The 23,779-nt window shown below is 37.4% G+C and overlaps 1 protein-coding gene across 1 annotated transcript in view; it reads left to right on the top strand.

The window, feature by feature from the left end:
- Nucleotides 1–23,779, top strand: part of PDSS2 (decaprenyl diphosphate synthase subunit 2) — a 113,029-nt gene that overhangs the window by 72,424 nt on the left and 16,826 nt on the right. Inside the window, exons 4-5 of the mRNA XM_042880355.1 lie at nt 14,745–14,819; nt 22,803–22,973. Coding sequence (XP_042736289.1) covers nt 14,745–14,819; nt 22,803–22,973 — 246 coding nt within the window. The remainder of the gene's footprint in view (nt 1–14,744; nt 14,820–22,802; nt 22,974–23,779) is intronic.

The raw sequence follows: 23,779 nt of genomic DNA, 5'->3' as shown, positions 1-23,779 counted from the left end.
GGTTTGGTGGATTTTAGCTGTGTGCTGTGGCATCCTTGTGACACCTTGAAGTTGAGCCCCTCTAGCAGGCTGCCATCAGCAGGCACTTTTGGTTTGGTGTTTCACCTTCAGCTTTGTGAAAAGTTTGACTGTCGTAGAGAATTCATAAGGGAAGACACTTAATCTCTTGTCTACGCAGCTCTCAGGTAATCAAATTATTTTGTTAGGCATTTGGTCACCCTTGAGTATTGGATTGCCCAATTAACATGGACGTACTGGCTTCCAAAAGGCATCTGCAACTTAGCTAATCCACCAAATCTAACAGGCAATGTTTCTCATGATGAACAAGTTGTGTATATGTGTGATCTTACAAAATGAATCTGATGGAAAACTTGAGAAATCATCTTTCTGGTTGGTTTTCCTGTCCCCAGACAGAATCAGCTACGCTAAATCATTCTTGATTTGTCTAGCTTCTCCTTAAAATTTGTCATGGTGGAGAGAGATTCGTGAGCATCCCTCTGCAGTCTAGTGTGTATCACCTAGCTACATGTATGGCTGGAGTTTTGTGGACTGAAAACTGTTCTTCTTGACAGGGAAACCTTAATTCACGTGAATGTTTCTTCCATATCTTAATGGAAAATAAGCATGTCATGTGTATGAATGTCAATGATCAACACAGTTTTAATTCTTAGCTTAATGAGTGCATCGTTTTTAACTTCTTCTGAAGTTCCTCATGATGGTTACAGTTGAGTATTTCCTGTATATACTGCTTTGATCATCGTTACGACAATGTCTCACAAATGTGGTGTCATTTCACAGTGTAGAGCTGATATTCAGAAGAAGGACAGGAGATCAGGTGTCAATCTGCTTGAATATTGGGTTAAGCTGTTACAGGGAGAACCAACTGTAAATATTTTTTAGAAGTTTTGTGAAGAGTTTTAGTTATACCGCAATAAAAGTGGGTGGTAATTAGTTTTAATAATTATTGTTGATTTGTGTCCATTAATTTTTTTCGTACATAATAAGAATCTGAAAACAAAGCAAAGCATTTAACTCTACTTAATTTTTTGTTGTTGTTGTTTCCTCTTCTGTGGGAACGTTTTGTAAAATGCAGCACCTACTACTTTGCATTTATTACATCATTAAGTATTGCAGCAACAACTCCCTTAAGGCTTGCCAGGAAGCAAGCCTACAGTGAAATGAAACACAAGTGCAAAGAAATATTTTCCCCCCCTTTTTTTCCTTACTATTTTTTAAGAAGTAATCATATTGTATGTCTGAAAAATCCTGCCAAAACATTTTAGCACTTTTTTCATTTTTCTGACATCTAAATACTTTCATAGCTTCTAGATGCGATAAGTGGGATGCCATTATGGGAACTGATTGACTTAGTAAATTATTCTTTTTCATATGTCTAACCCCACTAGCAAAGTTAGAAAAATTGAAGTACAAGCTATAGAAATTTCTTGACAGGTGCAATGATTTAAACATACTGTATTTATTCTTTTGTAAATGATGAATTTTCAAATCTGGCATCTGTTTTTCAGCAGTGTGAAATAACTGTGACTTTTTTCCTTCATAATGTTTTGTTTTCTTTGATGGAAAAAGTAAAAATCTCAGTGCTGCTTTTTGCTAGCACTCGTTTGATAGCTCATCAAATTGGCTGGTGAAATGAGCAGCATGCATTGTACATGGCACTGACCGTGGTAGACTATAACCTCTATTTAGGCATGCATAATTGTTGTATCATCTAGAATTTAAAGGGGATTTGAACATTACCTGATACCACTGCTACCGAGATAATTTTATTGTGCCATTAAACTCTTGTCTAAGCTTGCGTATGATGCATTTATCTCTTTGCTTCTCTCGGGGCTGACAATTAGATGTGAAATTCTGTAGTCGTAATGAAATGCAGAGCTATTTTATAATTGCCAAGGGTAAAATTAGCAAAGTCAATTATTTTCCCTTAGGCTTTTCCCTGTAGATATTAGAAGGCTGCAAGGTAATTGCCTTAGGTAACACTTTGATTTTTAAATAACATTAAATATAGGAATTGTTGTTGTTAATTTGTAGTAATTTTCCTCTTCTTGCTAGTGCTGTAGAATATAACTGCACTGATGTTAATTCAGGGCTCAGGGTTTGTGGGCTTTTTTCTCTTTTTTAAATCAAATGCTCATAGTTCTCATGCATACATTTGCTAATGTTATGCAAAAGGAGATTTTTGAGGTGGAGGGTTGCTTTTTTGGGTGGGGGTTGCGTGTTTTTGTTTGTTTTTTATGTGTGTGCTACAAATGCTGAGGATTTCCTGAAATGTCAATTATGATGCCAGAAACAGTACAGCCTCCTATAATACAAATACTGTTTTTGTGCTGTGGTAAAGTCATGTAAAATTTGTTGTTTGAACACACACAATAATTTGGAAGAAAGCATTCTCATTTTCTACTCTGTGAAATCGAGACATTAATTATGATTACAAAGTTGGCATTAATTGAAAAAAATTCAAAAAAAAGCTACAGAAGGGCAACTGTGTGCTATATTTGTGTAAATTACAGCAAAGTTCTCTGTTGATTTGAATAATAAAATCTGTTTCAAATGAATGGTGATTTCTTCAGCTGTAAAGTCTTACATTGATCAGATTGCATATTTTCTGTTCTTTCATGTTAATTTTTTGACTGCCTTTTTTCTTGTACTTTTGATAGTGGCTTTTTTTGGCTTTCTGATTATCGTGGTAAGTTGTGTTGTTGATTGAAGATAATATGGATATAACCTTATTCCATAATTGCACCCTATAGTAGATTGGACATTGGATTTTAAAACTGAATTGAGCACAAAGAGCATCTGGGTGGGATTTTTTAGTAGATGATGTATTGGCAGTGGTTTTAGAAATTATTAGCCCTCAACGAGGAAGAGGATGGGGTTTTTTGCTAGTTAAAAATTACACGTTAACATCTGGTCACGTGCTGATTTGTTGGACTGGAATGTCTATTTGGGATGATGGGAGGGGGTTGCTTGAGAGGTTTTCTCGTTTTATGGTGTTCTGATTTTAGAATTTTGATGAAGTATTTTAGAAGTCATTGTAAACATGTGTATTGTGGGAGAAACAGAAAAGCAAATGATGCTTACCTAACAAATGACGGTATCTCCAGTGTGCTTAAAGAAAAATTGGTTGGTTTTTTGTTGCCTTTTGAAGGTGATGTGACCTTAACATATCTGATCTTGCTTTGTTTAGCCATGGATGAAGGGGTTGAAATTGCTAGCAAGATTTTGTTGTGTGACAGTGCTTCTTTAGTAATGAAAGGTATTAGTTTGGTCTTTGAGTTCTGCCTAAGTAACCTTAACCTCTTATAATAATTGTAGACTGGTGTTCAAATGTGAATGCAGCAAACGTAGCAGGCATTAATTGTAGTTTTGCCATCTGTTAGCAAGAAGTGTCATATGGACATTTTTAACTCAAAGTGATGTGTGAATATTGACCAGGGTGTTGTCAAATATTTTTCTTTATTAGGATATATTACAGATGAGGTGAGTGAAACTTGTTGCAGCTTTAAAGCTGGAGCTTGTTAGATCATCTCTAATGTAAGTTCTCTTATCAAACTATAGATAGAGTGCATTAAAGATGTAGTTGTGACCAGTTTTGATGCTCCCAAAGTCTGAAGGCAGTGACACGTAGAACTCAAGAAGGATGAAATCAGTCATTTTAGTGCAATGCCTACTGTAATGTATTGATGGCTAAAGAAATGATAAAAGAATCTAAATATATTGCTTGCAACTCCATAGACAGACAGGAAGGCATATCTCTTAGAAGAAAAAAAAAAAAAAAAAAGGAGAAAAAAAAAGCTTAATCCAAAACACTTTGACATACCTGTAAGGGTCGTGTTCTTTGTACTTCTTACTGAAATTTTTGGATGGCACTGTTCTTCCCTCCGTAATTCAATGAACTTTTGTTGGAATGATTGAGCTGCACCAAAGCCCTTCAAATCTGCAGCCTGAAAGCTTGGAATTGAGTTCAGGAATCTTGTCTGTCAATGCAGAGCTCTGCCAGCAGACCACATCACAGAGAGTTGTTTTATTAGGCATTATTTGTTTATAAATGAACAGTAGCACAGTTGCAGTACTTACATAGTGGATGCATTTCCTTATGTTAAGTTTATGTGCTCCTAACTGCATGTGTTATTTACAAGATAGGACTTGTGTTAGCATAAGTGTTAACAAGTTATTCGTGTAGATCCTTCTATTGAAACAGTCTGAATGTGCACTTTGCTTCCTCAGAGTTCTGCTTGTCTTGAGCCCTGGTTTATGCTTACATAGCATCACTTGTGGTCCTACACGGAGGGAAGGGGCATGGGATTTGAATTTGAGGGACTTGATTCCTTGGCACCAGTGAAGAGTAAAGGGTTTCCCCTTTTTTAAATGATTTTTTGAGAGGGGAAAAAAAAAAGAATTAAAATGAGCTTCAGAATTAACTAACTTAGCATTCTGTCTTGCTGTACCTTCGTCTGAGGGAGCATACTGCACTGAGTGGGGAGTAGGGCTGCTTCTATATTGCTGAGTGGTTTGAGTATAATTTAGTATTTAGGAGTGTCATGGAAGTGTGTCTGAAAGACAGACACTACTGAAAATTGCAGGTAGGATTGAGGAATTCTGAAAGTATTTACAGAAAGTTATGATTAAGGAGCACTGTTTTCTCTGGGAAATGGAGGAGAAGGAAACCAAGCGTGTTTTGAACACTTAACCTAATATGAGATGACATAAGACACCACAATTGTCGTGATTGAGAGTTGTTACAGAATAAAGCTTTTGTTTGGGCAACACTAAGAAAGTAGTTCTGTATTTCAGAGTATCTCAGTATTAGTATACAGCTTATCATAAATTCTATTGAAGAATGCAAGAAGTTTTCAGTACTGAAAAATGAGTTGTTATAGTAAGTCAACTAAGAATACAGTTATTTAATATTCTTAGAGTGTACCAGAATCCAGTAATTCACATCATTGCGAGAAATGAATTTGAAATCCTGAATATTAAAGGCAAAAGATTAACAATTATTTGAATTGATACTTGATAATGTCTTTCTTCTCCCGTGGCACTACCTTAAAACTTTTGTCTAGCATTTCTGCTATCAGTAGATATAGCAGTTCTCATGGTGATGATGATAAAATTGTAGAATTATGCTTGTGAATCTCTTAATTAGTTCTTTCTGCAGTCTCCACTGCCCCTTTGCACGTCTGTGTCAGTGGAATGCTTTCTTAGTAAGCACGTCATTTGCCTTTGTTTTCAAGAAGTAAATTTATAGCCTCTTAAAATAACTCATGAGCAAATGAGGCATTCAGTTTTCTGAATCTTTTTCGTTTTTTTTTTTCTGTTTCACTTTTGCTATCTGTAACTGGTAATAAAATACTTGTAGAATTTCATTACCTTAATGGCTGTGATTATATGTTTGAAAAGTAATCTTTTGGAGAAGTTAAATTGGAGGATTAGGTGACACAGCTTATTAACTTATTAATTTAAATGAAATTCTAAAAATTAGAATTAATCTGTAATTGCAGTAATAGGTTAGAAACAGTCTCCTTTTTGATGATCTGTAAAAGAGTTCTTTTGCATTGCAGTGAACACGGGGTTGGGGATTACAACTGCATAATTTGGTTTTGCTTCCTAATCAGTGTGTTCTACATGTAGGTCTTTTCTTACCTTAGTCACCTTGTGCATCTGCACTGATTTTAAAGCTAATACAATAAACTTTTCCAAAACTAGGCTCCACTGGGATTAGGTTTGCTTCTGTAAAATACGTCTCTATTGAAAGAGTTTATTTTCCTGTGGTTCTTGGCCATGGCAGTGCTGGAGAATTTTGTGTTAGATTTCAGTCTGTTTTCTGTCCTCCCACTTCTGCGTGAAAAATTAGTTTAAAAAATAGAGAGAAAATTCCACCATTTCCCTTATGGACATACATATGACTTACAACCAGTGCCTTGTAGCAGAGCGACTGCTGCAGAACGTGGAAGGGCTGAAACTGAAACTGGTAGCAAAGTACATTCTCATAGACATTGCTGTGAATCATCAAGTCTCAGACTGAAGATCTTTGCCAAAAATATACCACAAGGGTTGCTGCATCCCAGCTGCAGAGTCCAGCACTTGCTCTTCTTAAACTTCATGTGGCTGATGCATGCCAAGCACCTCCAGTTTGTCAAGATCTCTCTCTACAAGGCCCCTCAGCCCTCAGGGAAGTCAACAGCTCCTCCCAATTTACAATCATCTGCAAACTTACTTAGTATGCACTTGAGTGCTACATCCAGATCATTTATAAAAACAGTGAAGAGAACTAACACTAAAATGATACTGTCACCGTCCAGGTTTCTTAAAGCATGGATGTTCAGTGCAGCTTTTCCTCCACTGCCGTGAATAATCATCACAGGCAAGTTCAATGCTAAAAAGTTTTAGTTCACACAGAAATTATGAAATGAAAGTGGATTTTTCATAAAATTGCAAGAAGTGATCTCCTCAGTCAGCGATATTTGCGTATCACCTCCGTTCTTTTTATAGCTCTAACAGTGGAATATCACAAGTTCTGTTTTCTTGGCTTTATTTAAAGCCTGTTTCTTAACTGTAATAGAAGATTCATATTGAGAGTATGTAGCAGGGTGAGCAACAATCAAATCTGTTTGTGGTGAAATACTGTATTGACAGTTTTTTCTCAAAGAGCCTTTTTTTGACTGAGGACTTATTGCATTTTGACACTCATCTTTCCTTGGATGGGGTCTTAGGACACATTTGTTCAAGAGGTGGACTTCTATTATTTTCTAACAACGCAGCTAAGAAATGATTTTGCAAACTCAAAGTGACAGTGCATAGTCGGATGTCCACCTGAAGTACAACTTCAGTAAGGAATATGCTTTTAAAAAGTGAAATTAGATTTTTGTAATGATTCGTTTGCAATTCAACACTGAGCAATACTGATGGAAATCTAAGATTTGTCTGGATTGCCTCTCTTAATCTCTCAAGAGCCTGGCTGCTCACAGAAGGGAAATCTCTTCCCAGGGCATACACTAATATTTACTGTTTCCTGACAGAGTATTTAGCATCTGCTTTGTAGTGCTAGTTCTCTTTCTTTAAAGAGAAAATTCTTGTTGTATGCAGAGGTGCGTATGCAAAATCAGCTGTGGTCCTCAGACAGCTGCTACTATCACTGAGTGGTTGCGGTTGAAAGGAACCTGTGGAGGTCATCTAGACCAAGCCCTGGACTCAAGCAGGGGCACCCAAAGTGGGTTGTCCAGCGAAGCCACGTCCATCTGGGGTTTGGAGCTTTGTCTCTTAATGGAGACAGCCCCTTTGAGCAGCCTGTTCCAGTGTTTGACTGCCCTTACTATAAAGCACTATCGTGTGTCCAGATGGAATTTCATATGTTTTAATTTGTGCCCATTGCTTCATCCTTTCAGTGGGCACCACTGAGAAGAATTTAGCTCTGTTTTCTTCATTCCTTCCCTGCAGATGTTTTTACACAGTGTACTGCTAGGAAAAAACGTATGTTGTAAGTAGGGTGATAGATTAAGTATCCTCCCCTCTTCTTGCACTGCAGGAGTGCTAGTCTTTGAAGCAGACCTTCCCAGAGTGAGGAAATTTTTGGTTAGTGCCTTTATATCAGGAGGGGCTTTACTTCAATAATGCAATTAAGTACATAATATGATAGCAAATTTGTAGATAAATTAATTATATTTTTAAATAAAATGCTCCTGTTGGCTAGCAAGAGGATTTTATTTTTGGATTGACAGGAACTGCTGGTTAATAATAGCGTTTTGAAGTTCAGCAGCATTTCACTGCAAGTTTAGAATCTGATTTCTGCTCCCTGGTACATCAGAACAGGCTGTTGATTTGCTAGTTTAACAAACATCTGCAGCTTGGTTTAGTTGATTCCATCTGTCAGATGCTACATGATACTGCTGCTGATCCACATTTATTCAGACATAGTCTCTGCAAAATAGTTAATACCACTTGCAGTTAATCATTTTTGTCAACCTGAAGCTGATCAACAAAATTTTTTGTTCAGTTTAATCCACAGTTTATTTGTGAAAACACTCCGCTGTAATGGTTGTCTGCCCCAGCATGACTGGGCATAGTGTTTTTTCAACCATGCTCTCTTGCATCATTTATTGATCAGGAGGGTTTTATAGCTCAGTGCCCTGTAGTCCCAGTACCATCCTTGTTCACTGTTTTTGTATGTAAGACATGCAGTGAAATAGATACCCCTTCCAAAAAGGTCAAGTTGAAGGAATCACATACTTCTTTAATCTGAGTCACTCAATAATAGATGGCTGAGCGCTTCAGTGCAAAGATATGTAAAGATATCTGAAGATATTAGTATACTGTGTAAGAAACCAGTTGAAGGGAGGAAAGAGATAGCAACATTTCTTCTGTTAGTTTTGTTATCGTTCAGGAAAATAACTGAATTATGCACTGAAAGTCTTCGTGCTTGTGTAAACCCCTTCTGTGGATAGTGTTACATCAGTACAAAAAGGAGACATGTAACATTGTGGAAAAGCCTCAAGATAAACTGACCTGAAGTTATGTATTACAAATATTAACAATGTTCGAATTGTCTGCTGATATTTATTTTGAATATCTATATATTGTTTTGAATGTGAATATAAATGCATATACTTATGGCTAGGAAGTACTTTTTTTATCAAGCTGTATGTGTGGGTGATGTGTGTACTTTGTGCCTTGTATTTTTCTTCCTTCATTATTAATAGAGTGAAGAAAACTATAAATTTGTTTTCAAAGAGCATTTAAAATTTGCTTAGAAAGCAGATTGCTGTGAGGAGTCCTTTTCATGTGCTTCAACAGGAAGAGTGGCTGCTTAAGAAAAAAATAAAAAAGAAGGAAGAAAGAAAGAAAAAAGCTCAAATAAGTAAATCCAATAGGGTACAATAAAGATAACGAAATCTTTTATCTGGCATGCCTCTCTACATGTATGACTAATGATGTTTCAGGAAATCACCAGGAAAGAAAATTGAATTTCAGTATTCTTGGCATTCCCTAGAGTTTTTACTCTCTTTTTTTTTAGATATTATTGAACAATCAAAATCCAATTTCACCTGCTTATTGAGTTTCATCTGTAGCTTCTTAGTGTGGCAGTGTGTCTGTGTCAAATGCAGGAGAGTATACAATTTTAAGAAATTTTCATTGAATTTTTGTGTGTGAAATATTTCCAAAAATTAAAACTTGTTTTGAGAGGAGAAAAAATAGCAATATAGTCAAATGTATATTGAAGGAACTTTTATCCTTATATTCGATGTTTCTTGACTATGCAATTTTCTTATTTACTTGGACGGTGAAGTCTTGCAACATCTTCAATTTTGTTCCCCAGCAGCAAGGGGTGGGGTCTGTCACAGCGGATGTCTAAGGAAAGAGTATCATTTCAAGATCAGCAGCCCAAAAAGACAGACTAAGAAGGAAAGGAATAACTCATGGCTCTTCTTGAAAGGAATTTGGCAAAGCTACAGAATTTTTTCAAATTGGGAAGGATGAGGAGCAAAGACTTACCTGTTGTTGTGTTCTCCCTACTGCTGTTTCCCACTTCTCCCCAAAGGGTCATCCTTTCCCTGACATTCCCCTTGAAATATCTGTTTGAGTCTGGAGAGATACGATGCTGCTGCTTCTAAATAATCTGTATAATCAATTCCAGTTCGGATGCTGAATTTAAAAAACTAAAATTAAAAAACACCATGTATTGAATGGAACTCAAATTCATTCTGTCTTTCAACTAGGGAAATGGGAAAAATATTCAGTGTTGTGTTGGAGTGAACTTGAAAAAAATATTTCAAAGATGAGTGCTTGAGTTGCTAAGCTGATGGCAGTAATGTCTTCCTTTCATCCAGTGTGTTCAGAACTCCTGTGAAGAATGAGTGTGGCTCAAGATCCATTTTTTTTTTACTACATTTGAAGGAGTTTGTCACATTTACTAACTTTTGAAGAAGGCGTTCCAGTCCTACCAAAAAATGTCTCTTATTCTGCACTCATTCTTGTTTTAAAATTTCACTTTAATCAAAATACGTGGCTGTTTTTTGTTGGCACTGGAAGCAAGAACTGGGCTGCTACTCCTGTGTCAATGAATACTTGGCCCTGTTCTTTGGCATTGCATAGAGAGAATTATTTGAGAATTATGGATCCTGAACTATCTTATAAGTTGATCACAAGTGACCTATCGAAAAAAATTTGTCTGAGTTCAGGAAAGGGAGAGAGGAATTTCAGTGTGCGGTTATTGGAACATCCCAAGCATTTTTTGAACCACCGGGAAAATTACAAGCACTGTGTTGTATTTTTTCAGTCAACATCTGAGCTTAAGGGACAGAACTTGAAGTAAATTTTAAGAACTTTGAAGAGCTAAAGCTATGCTTTTTTAACAAACAAATTACTGTACCAAAAAAAGGGCAAAATACATTTCACCAAACCTCTCATCTTCAAACCTACAGACCTCTTCTGGTTTTGAAGCACAGCACAGACTTCTAGCCTATTTATATTTGCATCAAAGAAGTTAGAATGTGAGCACTGCTTTGCTGTGGAATCAGGCATTTCATGCTTATGTCCAGAATTTGTGTCATATACTTTCTCTGCCTAAATAGTAGGGAATATTCTAACTTTATCCATATATTTCTTTTCCCTGTGTTCATAGTGAACTGATGGTCTGTGTCAAGCTTTTCATCAGCCATACTCTCCAAGACCTTCTCTGCAGGGCCGTTCTCAAAGAGTTCTTTTCCCAGTATGTATACATATCTGGCATTGCCCTGACCCATGTGCAACACCTTGCACTAGGCTTTGTTGAACCTTATTAGGCTGATTTGGGGCCATTTCTCAGGCTTGTCCAGGTCCCAGGATGGCATCCTTTCCTTCTATTGCATCAGCTTTGCCACTGGTCTAACTAGACAACTAACTAGACTAGACTTTTGTGTGCTGAGTGTGCTGTCAAGGCTTGAAGAGTTAATTATGCAACACCCCTACCTCCCCATGGGAGAAGTGAGGGGAAATAGGAAAAAACAACTTGTCAGAGATAAGGGAACTAATTTATTAAACGGAATGTGAGACAATACAGAGTAATTAAGAATAATAAATCAAATTGAACCGAAAACAGGAGGAAAGAGAGAGAGTCCAAGCCCTTATTGGCCAGCACTCAGGACTGGCCTCCTAGAAGGGCAGAGAGCTCTGTCTCATCACCCAGATTCAGAAATCATATGGGGAATACTGGAGACTTCTGGGAGATTTTAGTTTGTCTCTTCTCAGTGTATCCACCTCTAACAGAGCTGGAATCCTTGTGAGAATAGCAGAGACTGCCAGAGCTCATACCCAGGGAGTGCATTTCCCCTGTGCTTTGCTCCAACACCGAACAGCTTGCTGCATAATGTCATGATATGGAATACTGATAAAACCAGGACAGCGTGCACTAAATTCATCTTTCTGTGTTGTTGATGAAGATATTGAAGAGCACTGGTCCCAAGACAGGTCCCCAAGGGACACCGCTTGTCACCAGCCCCCACCTGGAGACACTCGCTACAGCCCTCCAGCTATGACCATCACATCTCTACAAAATGTGTTAGGTTCTACTTCAGGGGGAAAAAAAGAAAAAGAAAAAGAAAAAACTGGCAAAACTGTTGCATAAAATGTGTTAAAAGAGTGTGAAATGATCTATGAGATCATCTTTAACTTGTCACCTGCAAATCCTTGGCCAGACCCTGGTTTGCTACTAGGCCTCCTTGCTACCACTTTGGGTGATACTGATGCAGAATGGAAAACGAAATATGGAGTGGAAATTTGTTTTCTATCAATGCAAAGCTACTCCTCCACATCTCTAGTACCTAAGAGGGACTAGGCTTCTCAGAAATGCGTGCAGGAGTGAAAAATAGTGGGGAGAGAGACTGTGAATAGCCTGCCTTTGGTCTGCAGAGATCCTGCTGCTTTGAAGCACCAGTTCTGGCAGTTCTTTTTTCTCTTTGCCAGTCTTTGAAATTCTTCAAAATGGAGCTCAACCTTCAAATGGTAACAGAAGGAAAACAGTTTGGAGCATGTGATTTTCATCTACCTTTCCTATTCTTCAAACTTGCTTTTTAGAAATGTCGAAGAGTTGAGCAGGGCACTGGTCAGACAAAAGCATGGATGAGAATAGAGGCGACCTGGATACTGTTTTCTGCTCTTTCACTGGCATGTTACATGACTTTGGGGAAAATCGATTCCCTGTTGTTCTTTTTCTCTTATATAAAACAGGAGGAAATAAATTTTACAGTGGATTTTGATTGCTTTCAGATTTTCTGATGAGTAATCCGAAAGAGGAACAAGTCAGTGTATCATTGACCACATGAGTACTACTGAATCTGTAATAATATTTCTTCCTCTTTGTCAGTTGGGGACACAGGAAGAATACCTGTTTCCACATTTTTCATTGCATTTGCCCACACCCAAGACCCCAGGCCACTGATGTTATGTAGCAGATACTTTTCACAGATCAGATTAAGGAGCGATGAAGTAACAGAGCATGCAAGCATCCCACTGTGCTCTTGAAACTGGAACTTCATTCTTGGTAATGATCTATGTGGCCTTGTGTTTACCTTAGAAAAATAATTTGTGAGAGAAAAGGAGAGATTTGGAAAGAAAGGAAGTGTTGCTGTTATTAACCTCTTAACGTTTAGTGAGAATATGTCACTGAAGGCCTAATGGTGTTTAATATATAGAATCTTCTAATTAATAAATGTGCAATTGTCCAAAGATGTTTTATAAGTTATGAGAAGAAGAGGTACAACTGTTCACAAATGTTTTCACTGAGATTGTTTTAAAGTCAGTTAAAATTGCCTTTGAGAGTAGAGTTGCACTAAAAAGAGAGGAGAGATGGAAAGAAGAAACCCCAAAACAGGGTCTTGCATAGTCTAGAGTTTCAGGAGAGAGAGGAAAAGGTCTGGTTATCCAGAGCCAGATGCATTGTTAAAAGTTCATACTATCACTTTGACATTTAGAGTAGGACTCAGTGTCTTTGTAAATTCCTCTTCGTATTACCAGTGTAGGTCTCTGAGCTCAGACTGTTTCACAAACCATAACATTTTTTAGCGGGTGATTGATCTGTATTATGTGTCCTAGCCATCAGAAGAATCTTGGGATGTTGCTTGTATAAACTGTAATACAATCTGATCTCCGGCATTTTGTTACAGACTTTCATAGACCTATTGGCGATACTCAATCCTCCTGGATTTGGGAATAGTGCTTATCTGATACCTTAGAAAAAAAAAAAAAAAAGAAAAAAAAAAGAATGAAAGAAAGAAAAAAAGAAGAAGAAAAAAAAGCCCTCATTTTCTCTGTTCCCCACTTAAATAACTCAACACATCTGGTAACACTGTAGGATCATTGTCCTTTCAGTTCCTCTGCAGTTCATATTGCTACAATAATTCTTAGGGATCTAGTTTCCTAAAGGGCAATGTGATTTTTTTTTTTAGGCTGTTTTGATAGGTCTTCCAAATTAACCCATATGCATTGCAAGAAAAAACATGACTTTTAATCAGCAGCATTTCTAAAGTTAGCGCTTGCTCTGTGTGTATGAATATGTATATGAACCAGCCTTTAAAAAAAAAAAAACCCACAATCTTTCTGCTCGTACTGAAAACTAGTATGCAAATGTGTTTTTATTATCAAATAAAGTCTGCCTAAATGTTAAAATATCTTTCTGTTAGGGGTTCTATCATTTGACTTCTTGTGTTCAGTTACAAGAATGATAAAAACTGAAACTAAATCTTTTAATTCAATAAGAACAAGGCTGAATTTAGGAAGCAAAAAGGGGAATCAGATATAGAATCATATGCATAGGAAATGAAGCATTCAAGAAATTAAAACTACAGGGGTAGCCTTAAGGTGTGCTTATTTGAAATGCCTGCATTTAATTTTACAGTAGATCTGAGTATTTTGTTCCAATTAAGACAGTTCATGTGCACAACTCTAAATTGTACAGTAGTTCCAGGGAGACCATGGAATGCTTGTTTTACATTCTGGATCAAGTTCAGATTTTTAGGCTTCACTTGAATAAAATAAAAAGTTTGAACCCTGAAGATAATACAGATTGATAAATCTGATTTAATCATTCCCGTGTTGCAGACTTCCAGTGTATGTGGTACAGCTGAGCCTCAGGCCATGCGCTAAATACATCCACAGTGCATTCCCAGGACACTCGAATACCAAATGATCACATTTGAAAGGTTACCTTTCCATGGATTCTGACTTTTCTCTATAGCCGCGAAGATTAGAATTTTAACAGCTCCCAATGAGAGGTACTGTGAAGTATTTACTTGGCAGGAAAAAAGAACAACAAAACAAAACTAAGCCCAGATGAGGTATTGTCTTATATTCGTGAACTGGGATTTAGTAGCTCTGTGAATGTCCTGTGAATACACTCTGTCGTTCATACTTCAATTTTTTTATCCTTTTTTTTTTAAATTTTTTTTTTTTTTAATATTTCTTTAAAAATATTGGGTTTTATATACTACTATCCTTTTAAATTTTTAAAAAAATATTGTATTTTATAGATTACTTAAAACTTTGATAGAAGAGCAGTATAGGCTTTAGCAGGAAGACAGGATCATGCTTGTGTAGAATATATCCTGGTAGGTCCTGCAGTCCCTCACATCTAGCTTTCTGCAAAGGAAGTTGAAAACTATTTACCTCTCTAGAAATCTGGCAGTAGCTTTTCTTTAATTATGACTAAATTTGCTGTTAAAGATAAGTCTGGGGTTTTTTTCCTCCTTTTACAGGTTGTGGAACTCATATCAAGTGCTATTGGTGATTTAGTTCAAGGTATCTACTATGAAAATTCAAGATCATCTGAGGTAAGAATTTCAGTAATTTTACATACTCAAGACATTTGGTGATATTAATGTGAGTACAGTAAATGGTGCAACTTTTTAATCTGAAATGGAAGAGGAAGGGGGAGGAAGAGAATGAGCTGCAGTCATGGCGAGGTTCAGCAGTAATGTCACTGTGGCACCTGTGAACACTGAGCCTTTCCAGAAATGCTTCAGTGTGGGTTTTTTCAGTGTTTAAGTTTGATAACTTGAACATCTGTTTTGTGCTGAGGAGTTAGAAATGCAGTACCATGCTTTTCTTCACTGTAGATTGTGTGCATGTATTACAGAGTCGGTGTGGGCAGCGACAATAGCCAGTGTTTCACACCAAAGAATCATTTCTCTCTTCAAGGGCAATTGTGGATGTCTTGTGTGACTGTCCTGTGTTTTAATTTGTGTGCCAAGAACCATAATGAAGATCTAGCAAATCAGATCTAGATGCTTTTGTCTTTTGTAGAATATTTAAGGAAATTTGTAGAGATACAAAAAGCTTACATGAAGTAAGTTGGCATGAGCAGGATGTTGGAGCAAAACTGAGTTCCATTTTGTATTGCCTGTATCTTAGCATGTACAAAAATTGATATTTTAAAATTGTCATAACCTCTGCAGGTCTTAAATAGCAAGTTTTCACAGTATGGCAATGGTCAGCAATGTGTGTATGTAAATATGTATCTTAAAATCCACTGCAGTGTATAGTTTTATTTCTTCTGATGTTTTCTCATGTGCCTAGTTTGCCTCAGACACTTCTGTCTTAATGTTCAGTGTATAAGATGGCAGAAGTTTATGAATACATTTGTATGTGCTGTGTATTCAGATTGCTGTTCTGCCTTTCTATTGCCGTGTTGCAGTGTGCAGCACAATAAATTATCAGCTCAAACAGGTTACTGCCACAGTAGGTACCTGCATTGGCAGCTCCACACCAGGCAAAACCAGGTTGTGGGCTAAGCAGAATGTCAGGCTGTGGATGTGCGGCAGCTGGGCCACAGAAGGTGGCATACAATGAAGGCATATTACTTCCTTGCTTCAGCTTATCCGTCTTCTGGCTAAAAACCGGTTAGCAGGGAGTGCTCACGCTGATCTAATGAGCAATTCCCTCTGAGGAGGTGAGGGCCTCTAGCAAGAGAGCTGTGCTGGGTGCTGCAGGTAAGGGACGATGTGCATAGAGCCATCTCCTGGCACCTCTCCACAGTGGAGGTGTGGGAGCACCTTCTGGGTTAGATCTATGAGTAAGCAGCACTTCAGCCTGTAGGTTGCTTGCAAGGACGGCGCTGGGGGTTCTACAGTAAAGTAGATAGTATCTTTGAGATCTTTGCAAAGGAGCTAAACTGTATTTTCTGTGTTCAGGCAGTTTTCTAAATACAACTAAGCCCCAGATACACTACATGTAGAAGAGCAATAGCTGCTTTTATTGGTAGGAGCTCTACTAGTTGATCTCATCAATGAGACTGTGTTTTAACAACGGGTGCTGTATAAATGAGAGGTGTTGAGGATCCTGCCATCACAGACGGTCAAACTCTTCTTTTTCTTCATTTGGCAAAGTGCCGAGCTGACAGTTCTGGCACAATTACATCATCTTAGAGGAACTTGAAAATAATTGTTTTCTATTGCAGTACTGAAGCACTCCAGATGTAGATTGCAGAGGAAGTGTGAGATACACTGAGTACAGCTGCATGGCGTTTGCCTACCCTGGCCTAATTACAAATAGAAAATACTTTGTTTTAGTGACTTATTCTGTCTAACAAGAGCTGGAAGTACACTTCTCCTTCCTAGGAGAAATCCAGTTAACTCAAAACAGAATTTGTGTGATAGCATAATAGGTACTGAAAATTACATGATAGTGCCTGAAGTTTAGTTTTATAATGTATGTGGCCTCTTGAGTCCGAGAGCAAAGAAATGTAGCATCTTTTTTTCTTTTTCTTTAATTTTGCCCTTTATGAAATGTAGCTTCTTGTTGTGTATTTAGATGTATCCCTGCTGTTTTCCTTGCTATTCTGCTGTGACAGTGTCCCATTCATATGCTGACCATCTCTTTAGCAGAGATTGCAAAATGGTTTAAGTCAGTTATTAGTCTTATTTGTACCTTTTGTGCATCATCTTTCCGTCACCAACTGTCATTTGACCAAAACCAAAATTTGAACGACATTTCCTGGAGGTAAGACAAATACTTTAATCTACTCTGCAACTAAGCCTCGAATGTCAAGCTTACTTTCTTTTAATGGTAGGGCATAGGGATGTTAGTAATGACATTTTCATTGCTGGGAATATCTTAAATTTAGAAAAGTGGAAGGATGTCTTCTCACTTTTTTTTTTTCCTGAGGCAGAAAGGTTGTGGTTCTTATGGTAAATATGCCTTTAACACAATTGTTATAAAACTTTTCAGTAGCATAAAATGGACTCGTTTCTTGTTCAGCACTGAGTTGTTTGAGCTTTGCTAGATTTTTTTTTTGTCTTTTAGTTCAGATAAAAATAACTTAGTAAAATTCACCTTTCCCCTTTGAGATCCTAAGTGCATGTTTATCCAAGAAAGTATTTTCAGCTTGCTTCATTTGGATGACCCTATGGGAAAATTAAAAGGATCTTTTGACCTGACAAGGCTGACCTTATTTACTACTGAAGATGTATAACGGATATAATGATTCTACAGCTCTCATTACCACTTCTCTCTCTGTAAAACTGCATGCAGTCCTGCAGCCATCCCACTGTAGTATGTTCTGCTTGGTTGTTCTTGATTGGATCTTTGCAGTGAGTCATTAGATCTGTGTAAAATGGGGGAAAATAAAGATTCAGTGTTTTAACTTTTCATCTTTATTTGCAGTGGCAGTTCTACCTATAAAGTGTTGTGAGCATAACCTAAAGATTAGGGCTGCCACTTTTGTTGCAAGTAGTATATAAATGTTGTGGTTGAAGACATTGCATTAATGGCTTAAGCTAATGTTCTGAACTGTAAACTGGAGCAGGAAGGGGCAGCGCAATAAAATTTTTGCAGCTTTGTGCTAAATCCCATATCAGAACACAAAATTCTGTGACTAAAGGACACCGTTCCTGCTTCCCATCCGCCTCTCCTACATCTAGTTCTAATTTGGAAGTAGAAGTGTATGCCCTTAGTGAGTGCAATGATTATATTAGCCTAACATGGCCCTCCTTCTTGATCATAGTGTCTGTTTTTAACAGAACAAAACATTGTGCTGGATCTCTAATTCCTACTTTTAGAAGACTGAAGGCTTCTGAAATGTTGCTAGCTCACAGAATACTTTTGCACTCTCAGAAATCTTCTGTCTTAATATCCCAGATCGTTTAACAAGTATTTGAGTGTTTTGGATCTTGTATGTTACTTGGCAGACTGTTTTTTATAGAATTACGGATTTCCATGGGAAACTGTAGTGTTCTTTTTTTTTCTCACCTTCAAATTATCCAGCTGATGCTAGATGTGTGTTACCAAACCTCATTTTTAGTATCAGAATGAGACTGTTACATAAGATATTACTTTTTCAAAGATATTCTTCTGGTGGCTGGTAAGTATTTTTGAAATTTTCCATTGAATTGTTTGAACAAGTATGTAGAATTAGTATGTAAAACAATTATGAAAAATAAATCTCTTTGTAGCAAGCACTTGTTGTCCCGGATAGTGAATTAATCAATGTTAACAGGCATAGACTAATATGGAACAGAAACTTATTTTCCTGCAAAGCATAGCTATATGCAGTGAGCTATACCAATTCTTCATTCATGTTTGATCACCAGTCCTGCTTTGAGGAGTTGTGTTTTGGGATTCTGCACATGTTCGTCAACTGGAATGTTACAGGTATATGTTGCAAGTAATGGATTTGCTTATAAATTTTACCACAGAGGGTAAATCAAATGAATTATGAGTCATGCTAACCACCTTTTAGCAGGGCAGCAGTCAGAGCTCTTACTTTTTTTTTTAAGTATGTTTCTTTTGCAAGACGAAAGGGAATGATAAAATATGGAATCTGAGCAAAAAGCATCTGTGAAAAGAATAGGTGAATGTGTCGGAGTGGGGGAAAGCATTGCTGGAAAGAAGGCCATTGCTACTTGTTTATTCCTTTTGTTCTTTGAATACTGGGCTTTTCCAGGAGATTTAAAAGTAGCAGATGTGAAGAGAGGTTTTAATTTACTATAATTTTTCAACTGTTTTTTTTATTTTTTTTTTTACACTGTGTCACAGTAAGAAGTGTCAGGTAGTCAGTGGCAGTGGCATGCTCTATTGACCCATTTGCAGATTCTCTCCAAAAATATAGAAGGCATATATTAACAGACCAATAAAAGATGCCTTGTCATGTCCAGAAAGCAGGAATACATCTGTTTAAAGCTTGTATGAACCGTATGCAAGATGTTTTGCAAGGTCTTGCTGTAGTTAGAGAGATTTGTAACTGGATTTTACTTATGTAAAATAGACATTCCTGAACTATCTAATGTAAAACTTTTAAATGGTAGAACTATTTCAGAATATTTCTCTGTGTTTATGTGGGTTATTTGCCCGTTGAGAATTGAGCTATAAAGCTCGGTATAAAAGTGGTTCTTTTATCATCTTGATCATTTTGTGAGACACCAGATGGCTAAGAAAGAGCTGCCATCGTATTGATTAAAATAAAGCTTCCCTTTATGTGATCTATATCTGACTTCTACTCTTTCCTGTTTTTGCATATGATTTCGTGCACTTCTAAGAAACAATTTTCATTCATGTTTCTCTGAATGTGTTTTCATCCAAACTCATGTTACCATTTTCTCTGGTGTGGCAAATCAAACCGCTTTTGCACTGGGGATACTTGTAACTGTAACTACGAAGACCTGCCCCTCTATGACTGCATATTTTGTTAGCAAGTTCATTTTCTGACAGTTCTACCTTTCCTGTTGCCTAGGATGATTGTTTCAGACTTAATTTAAATTACAGAAATCGTTTAAGGGAAAGCTTCTCTCAACTATCCAATTTCTTTCTCACAAGACAGTAACTGACCTTGACGTTAACAAAACTGGGAGCACCCTCAGCTGTTCTTAATTTCCCTCTTCCAGGTACTGCTTTGAAAAAATGGTTTTTAAAACACTGATTCTTGAAGTTTTTAAATTGTGAGTGTGAATTGTCAAAACATGTTCACAAGAAAAGCAAACCTGCTGTTAGACCCTTGAGGACCATTTTTCTTGAGCATAACTGGAGTAGAAGTGATCGACAAAGGTGCTTCAGATACTTTCATTGTGCTCCCATGCCAGCACTCCTCAAAGTATATCTGGACCTGAATTGACTCCTTTCTTTCAGGGACGGTGAGGGATTCACTCAGCCTCTGCTGCACGAACAGCATGAGAGTTGATGGGGATCTGGACCCATTTCTTGAGGGCATAACTTTGTAATGACGTCGCTCTGTGGGCATCAGATGTCTGAGCACTGTCCACTACAGCTAGAATTAATAAAGATAATAAACATCACCATTGCTTCAGATTTCACAACATCTTGAAACCAGAACTAGTTTCATTTCTTTCTTGATGCTTTATAGTCATGCTTAACTCTCAGCATAGGCACTGTAGGAGTACAGTGTCATTGGCATGCTACAGTTGTGTAGCATGAAATTTATCTTTGGGAAAAAATACCATTTTGTTTGTAGGAAAATTTTGCTAAAGAGTGGTTGTGTTTGCCTCTGTTCTCTTAACAAGCAGAAGCTTTGGAAGTATGTGGTCACAAGTGTGTGTGACTAAAATTAGCTATATTTTAGCTTGCAAACTTATATGCTAAGTCACATCCATATGAACATAATTCATTTTTAGACCTTGCTTCTGTAACCCAGGGATTCACAATACATAAGACTTCAATACTGCATTTTCTAATGTCTCAGATTCTCATCATTTTTTTGGAAGTTATGTGTCCGTTTTAGATGTATGAAGCTTTACCTTGTTCTCATCCAGTGGACAGGAGCTTCTTGTGCAGTCACTTCCAAACATTGTAGAATCAATTTCCTCATGTGTATCGAATTGGAAGGACTGTTTAAGCTGCTTCAGTTCCTGCATTATTCGATAAAGTCTGCATTTCTCTTACTGTTCAAGGGCTCAGGCAAGCTAAAATGTTCAGCGTGTGGATGTTCTGAAAGATATTTGAACTTCATAAACTGTTTAAAGATACCTTAATATTTTTGTCTTGGTTGGATTTGAAACAAATAATTATAAAAATCACTGCCAGTTTCCAGTATCATCCAGCAAATTTTAGTAAATCCTGTTCTTTCTCTGAGCAGATTGGTTGTTAAGCAAAAGATTGTGTTGCGTCTTCCAAGAGCTTCTGATTTTGAATTTAAAATAAATGGATCTATATCTGATTGGGAGGGTGGAGGGAGGGACCTATAACTTGATACGTAGGAAACTACTTGAATTAAATGCTCATTTTGACATTTTGCCAGCGATGGGAATTTGCACGTGCTCTGGGCTGAGTCAAGATATTAAAACAAAATTACAACAATAAAATGAAACACAAGGATAATTCAGGCTTGACTTCATAAGTTATCAAATACATAATAGCAAACATGTGGTTTCTCTGATCTTCACATTCCTTGTATAAGTTAATCGTGCGTCTGAAAGCAGTGGAATTTTGATACAGCACTGTGTTATTTGGCATTGCAGAATTCTCCTGCTTTTTCCATTAGTCTGAAATTATTCTCTCCCTTGTAATGCAGCACTTCTGGGTGATATACATAAGGGAGAAAAATTTGTGCTAAATGAATGGATTCTATTTCATTTGTTACCAATTTCATTACAGATAATAATACCTTGTGAGAAAACTATAGGGTCACGCAGAATTACTACGTGCTCATTGCTGAGTAACTTAATTGACATCACTTTGAAGGAAAATTCTTGTTATGTTGGAGATTTTTGCATTACTGTTTTGAAGAATGTTTTGGTTTAGTGTATGCTGTAGGTTTGACTGAACTGAGAAATTACCAACTTTTTAACATGTATATGCCTGATTTTCTTTTCTGGAGTTTCTCTTATTTTAGGTTTTCATAACAAAACAATCTTTTGCATTTATTTTTCTATTTGGAGAAAATCTACAGTGATGTGTACGTGTGAGAAAGTTTACATGTCGCATCTAGCTTTGGAAACTTATTAGTAAAATAGTGAAATACCAACACAAATGAATTTATGTTTGGGGAAGAGAAGATGGGATTCACGTTAACTAAAACACATTTCCATTTTGTAGAAAGTAATTCAAATTAATGTTTTAGATATAGAGGATCTGGGGAAATGTTAAACATCTTTGACCTTAGAGTCAAGGTGATAAAGTTCACTAGAGACACCACTGCAGTCACTGTCGCTCCTCTGGGAAAGTTAATACCTTTTCTAAAACATGGCTTTATTTATTTTGAAATGCTTTCAGTCTTTCCTGGGGAGGAAGAGGTATGACTCCTTCATCACTCCCCTTCATCTTTCCATTGCAGTTCTATATGCTTTTCTAATACTTTCTCCAGTGTTGTGGGGTGGGATGTTTTTTGTTGGTTTTTTTTTTTCTTAACTGCAAAGAAGAAATGAGAGTGACTTCTGAGATGACATCCTGTTTGTTTGGGATTGCTGGTTCTTAGTTACTGGCGAGAGGCTGAAATACAGACGTAGTTTGCTTTCTGCTTTCTTTTTTCTCCCCAGTACCGCAGAGGGAGTGTAACTGACTGTTAATGTTCAGGGTAATAATAAAGTAGTGTAGAAAAGGATCTGTGTGGAATCTGTTGACAACTCCACATATTTTGTTTGTAGTTCTTTTTGAGCAGAAGATGAAAATGTTGTTTGTTGAAGTTTCAGGCATATTTATTCTGGTATTTTTCTCTACCTATCCGTAGAAGAACTTACGTTTAGCACTTTGGCATCCAGAGTTTTGTTACTTACCACATGTTGCATTTTCCTCTGCCGCACTGCTAACTTCCATGAGCTGACACAGTTGCAGTTTTGGTGTTTTCATTTTCACCTTTCTTTCATTTGCAGAACTGTCTTACAGATGACATTGGAATATCTACGTGGAAGGAACAGGTTTTCCTGTCACATAGTGCCTTGCTGGCAAAGAGCTGCCAGGCTGCAATGGAACTAGCAAAGCATAGCGCTGAGATTCAGGACATGGCATTTCGGTATGGAAAGCACATGTCCATGAGTCATAAGGTACACCTTTTTCTTTCAGTCTGTGATTTTAAAATTGGAAAAACTTGCAAGATTTGTTGGTCTTGAGCTCTGTTCTGTACCACCACTATGCCACAGACCTTTGTCAGCAGGTTAATGGTGCTGAGAGACTTGACTACTGCCTGGTATAACGTCTGCAGAAACTGCTGATATGAACAGTGCTTATGAGCTTGCAAAATCACGCTTTCTGGCTGTGTGGTTTATTTCATTCGAGGCTCTGTTAAAAGTCCCTCTGGTTCGTCTGTCTGTAGCAGCTTAAAGCTTTACTTTCTGTGCTCCTGTGTTCTTCTTGAAGCCACAGTCCCAGCAGCAGGAATTGCAGAGGGAAGCAGGTGTTGGGTGCCAAGCTGCCTCCATGCATATGTTTGTGCCAATAAGTTCAGCTTCCTGCAGCAGCACATGAGACTGAGACAGGAGCTGCAGTGGCTGAAGTACCTGCATGTGTTCTCTTCTGGCTAATCTGCTGTGGAGCTAACTTCCAAAGGGAGTAAATGATGCATAGCGAGGGAGGTAACCAGATGAGAACAGTAGGAGCATAAACTTCTGCAGCAGTAGGATTTCCCAGAAAAAGTCTGACCCTCCCTCATGCTAGAGTGAGACAGTCACTGCAAAACGTCTGTGCAGGTTTAAGATTTCTACTTGTCCTCTATTGGAGCTCACTGGCCTTACACAGAGGCGTATCTCTGGCAATTTCAGTTCAAGTCAGAAGTGCATCCACTTAGTCAACTTATGTTTGAGTTGAAGCGTTAAGCTGCATTTTCTTCACTGAAAACTGGACGGAAATATTT

Source organism: Lagopus leucura, unplaced genomic scaffold (assembly GCF_019238085.1).
Source record: "Lagopus leucura isolate 7727_CA_CO unplaced genomic scaffold, USGS_WTPT01 Super-Scaffold_73, whole genome shotgun sequence".
Classification (NCBI taxonomy): Eukaryota; Metazoa; Chordata; class Aves; order Galliformes; family Phasianidae; genus Lagopus; species Lagopus leucura.
The sequence above is the reverse complement of the archived record's forward strand: the minus strand, read 5'-3'. Positions and strand labels throughout refer to the sequence as shown.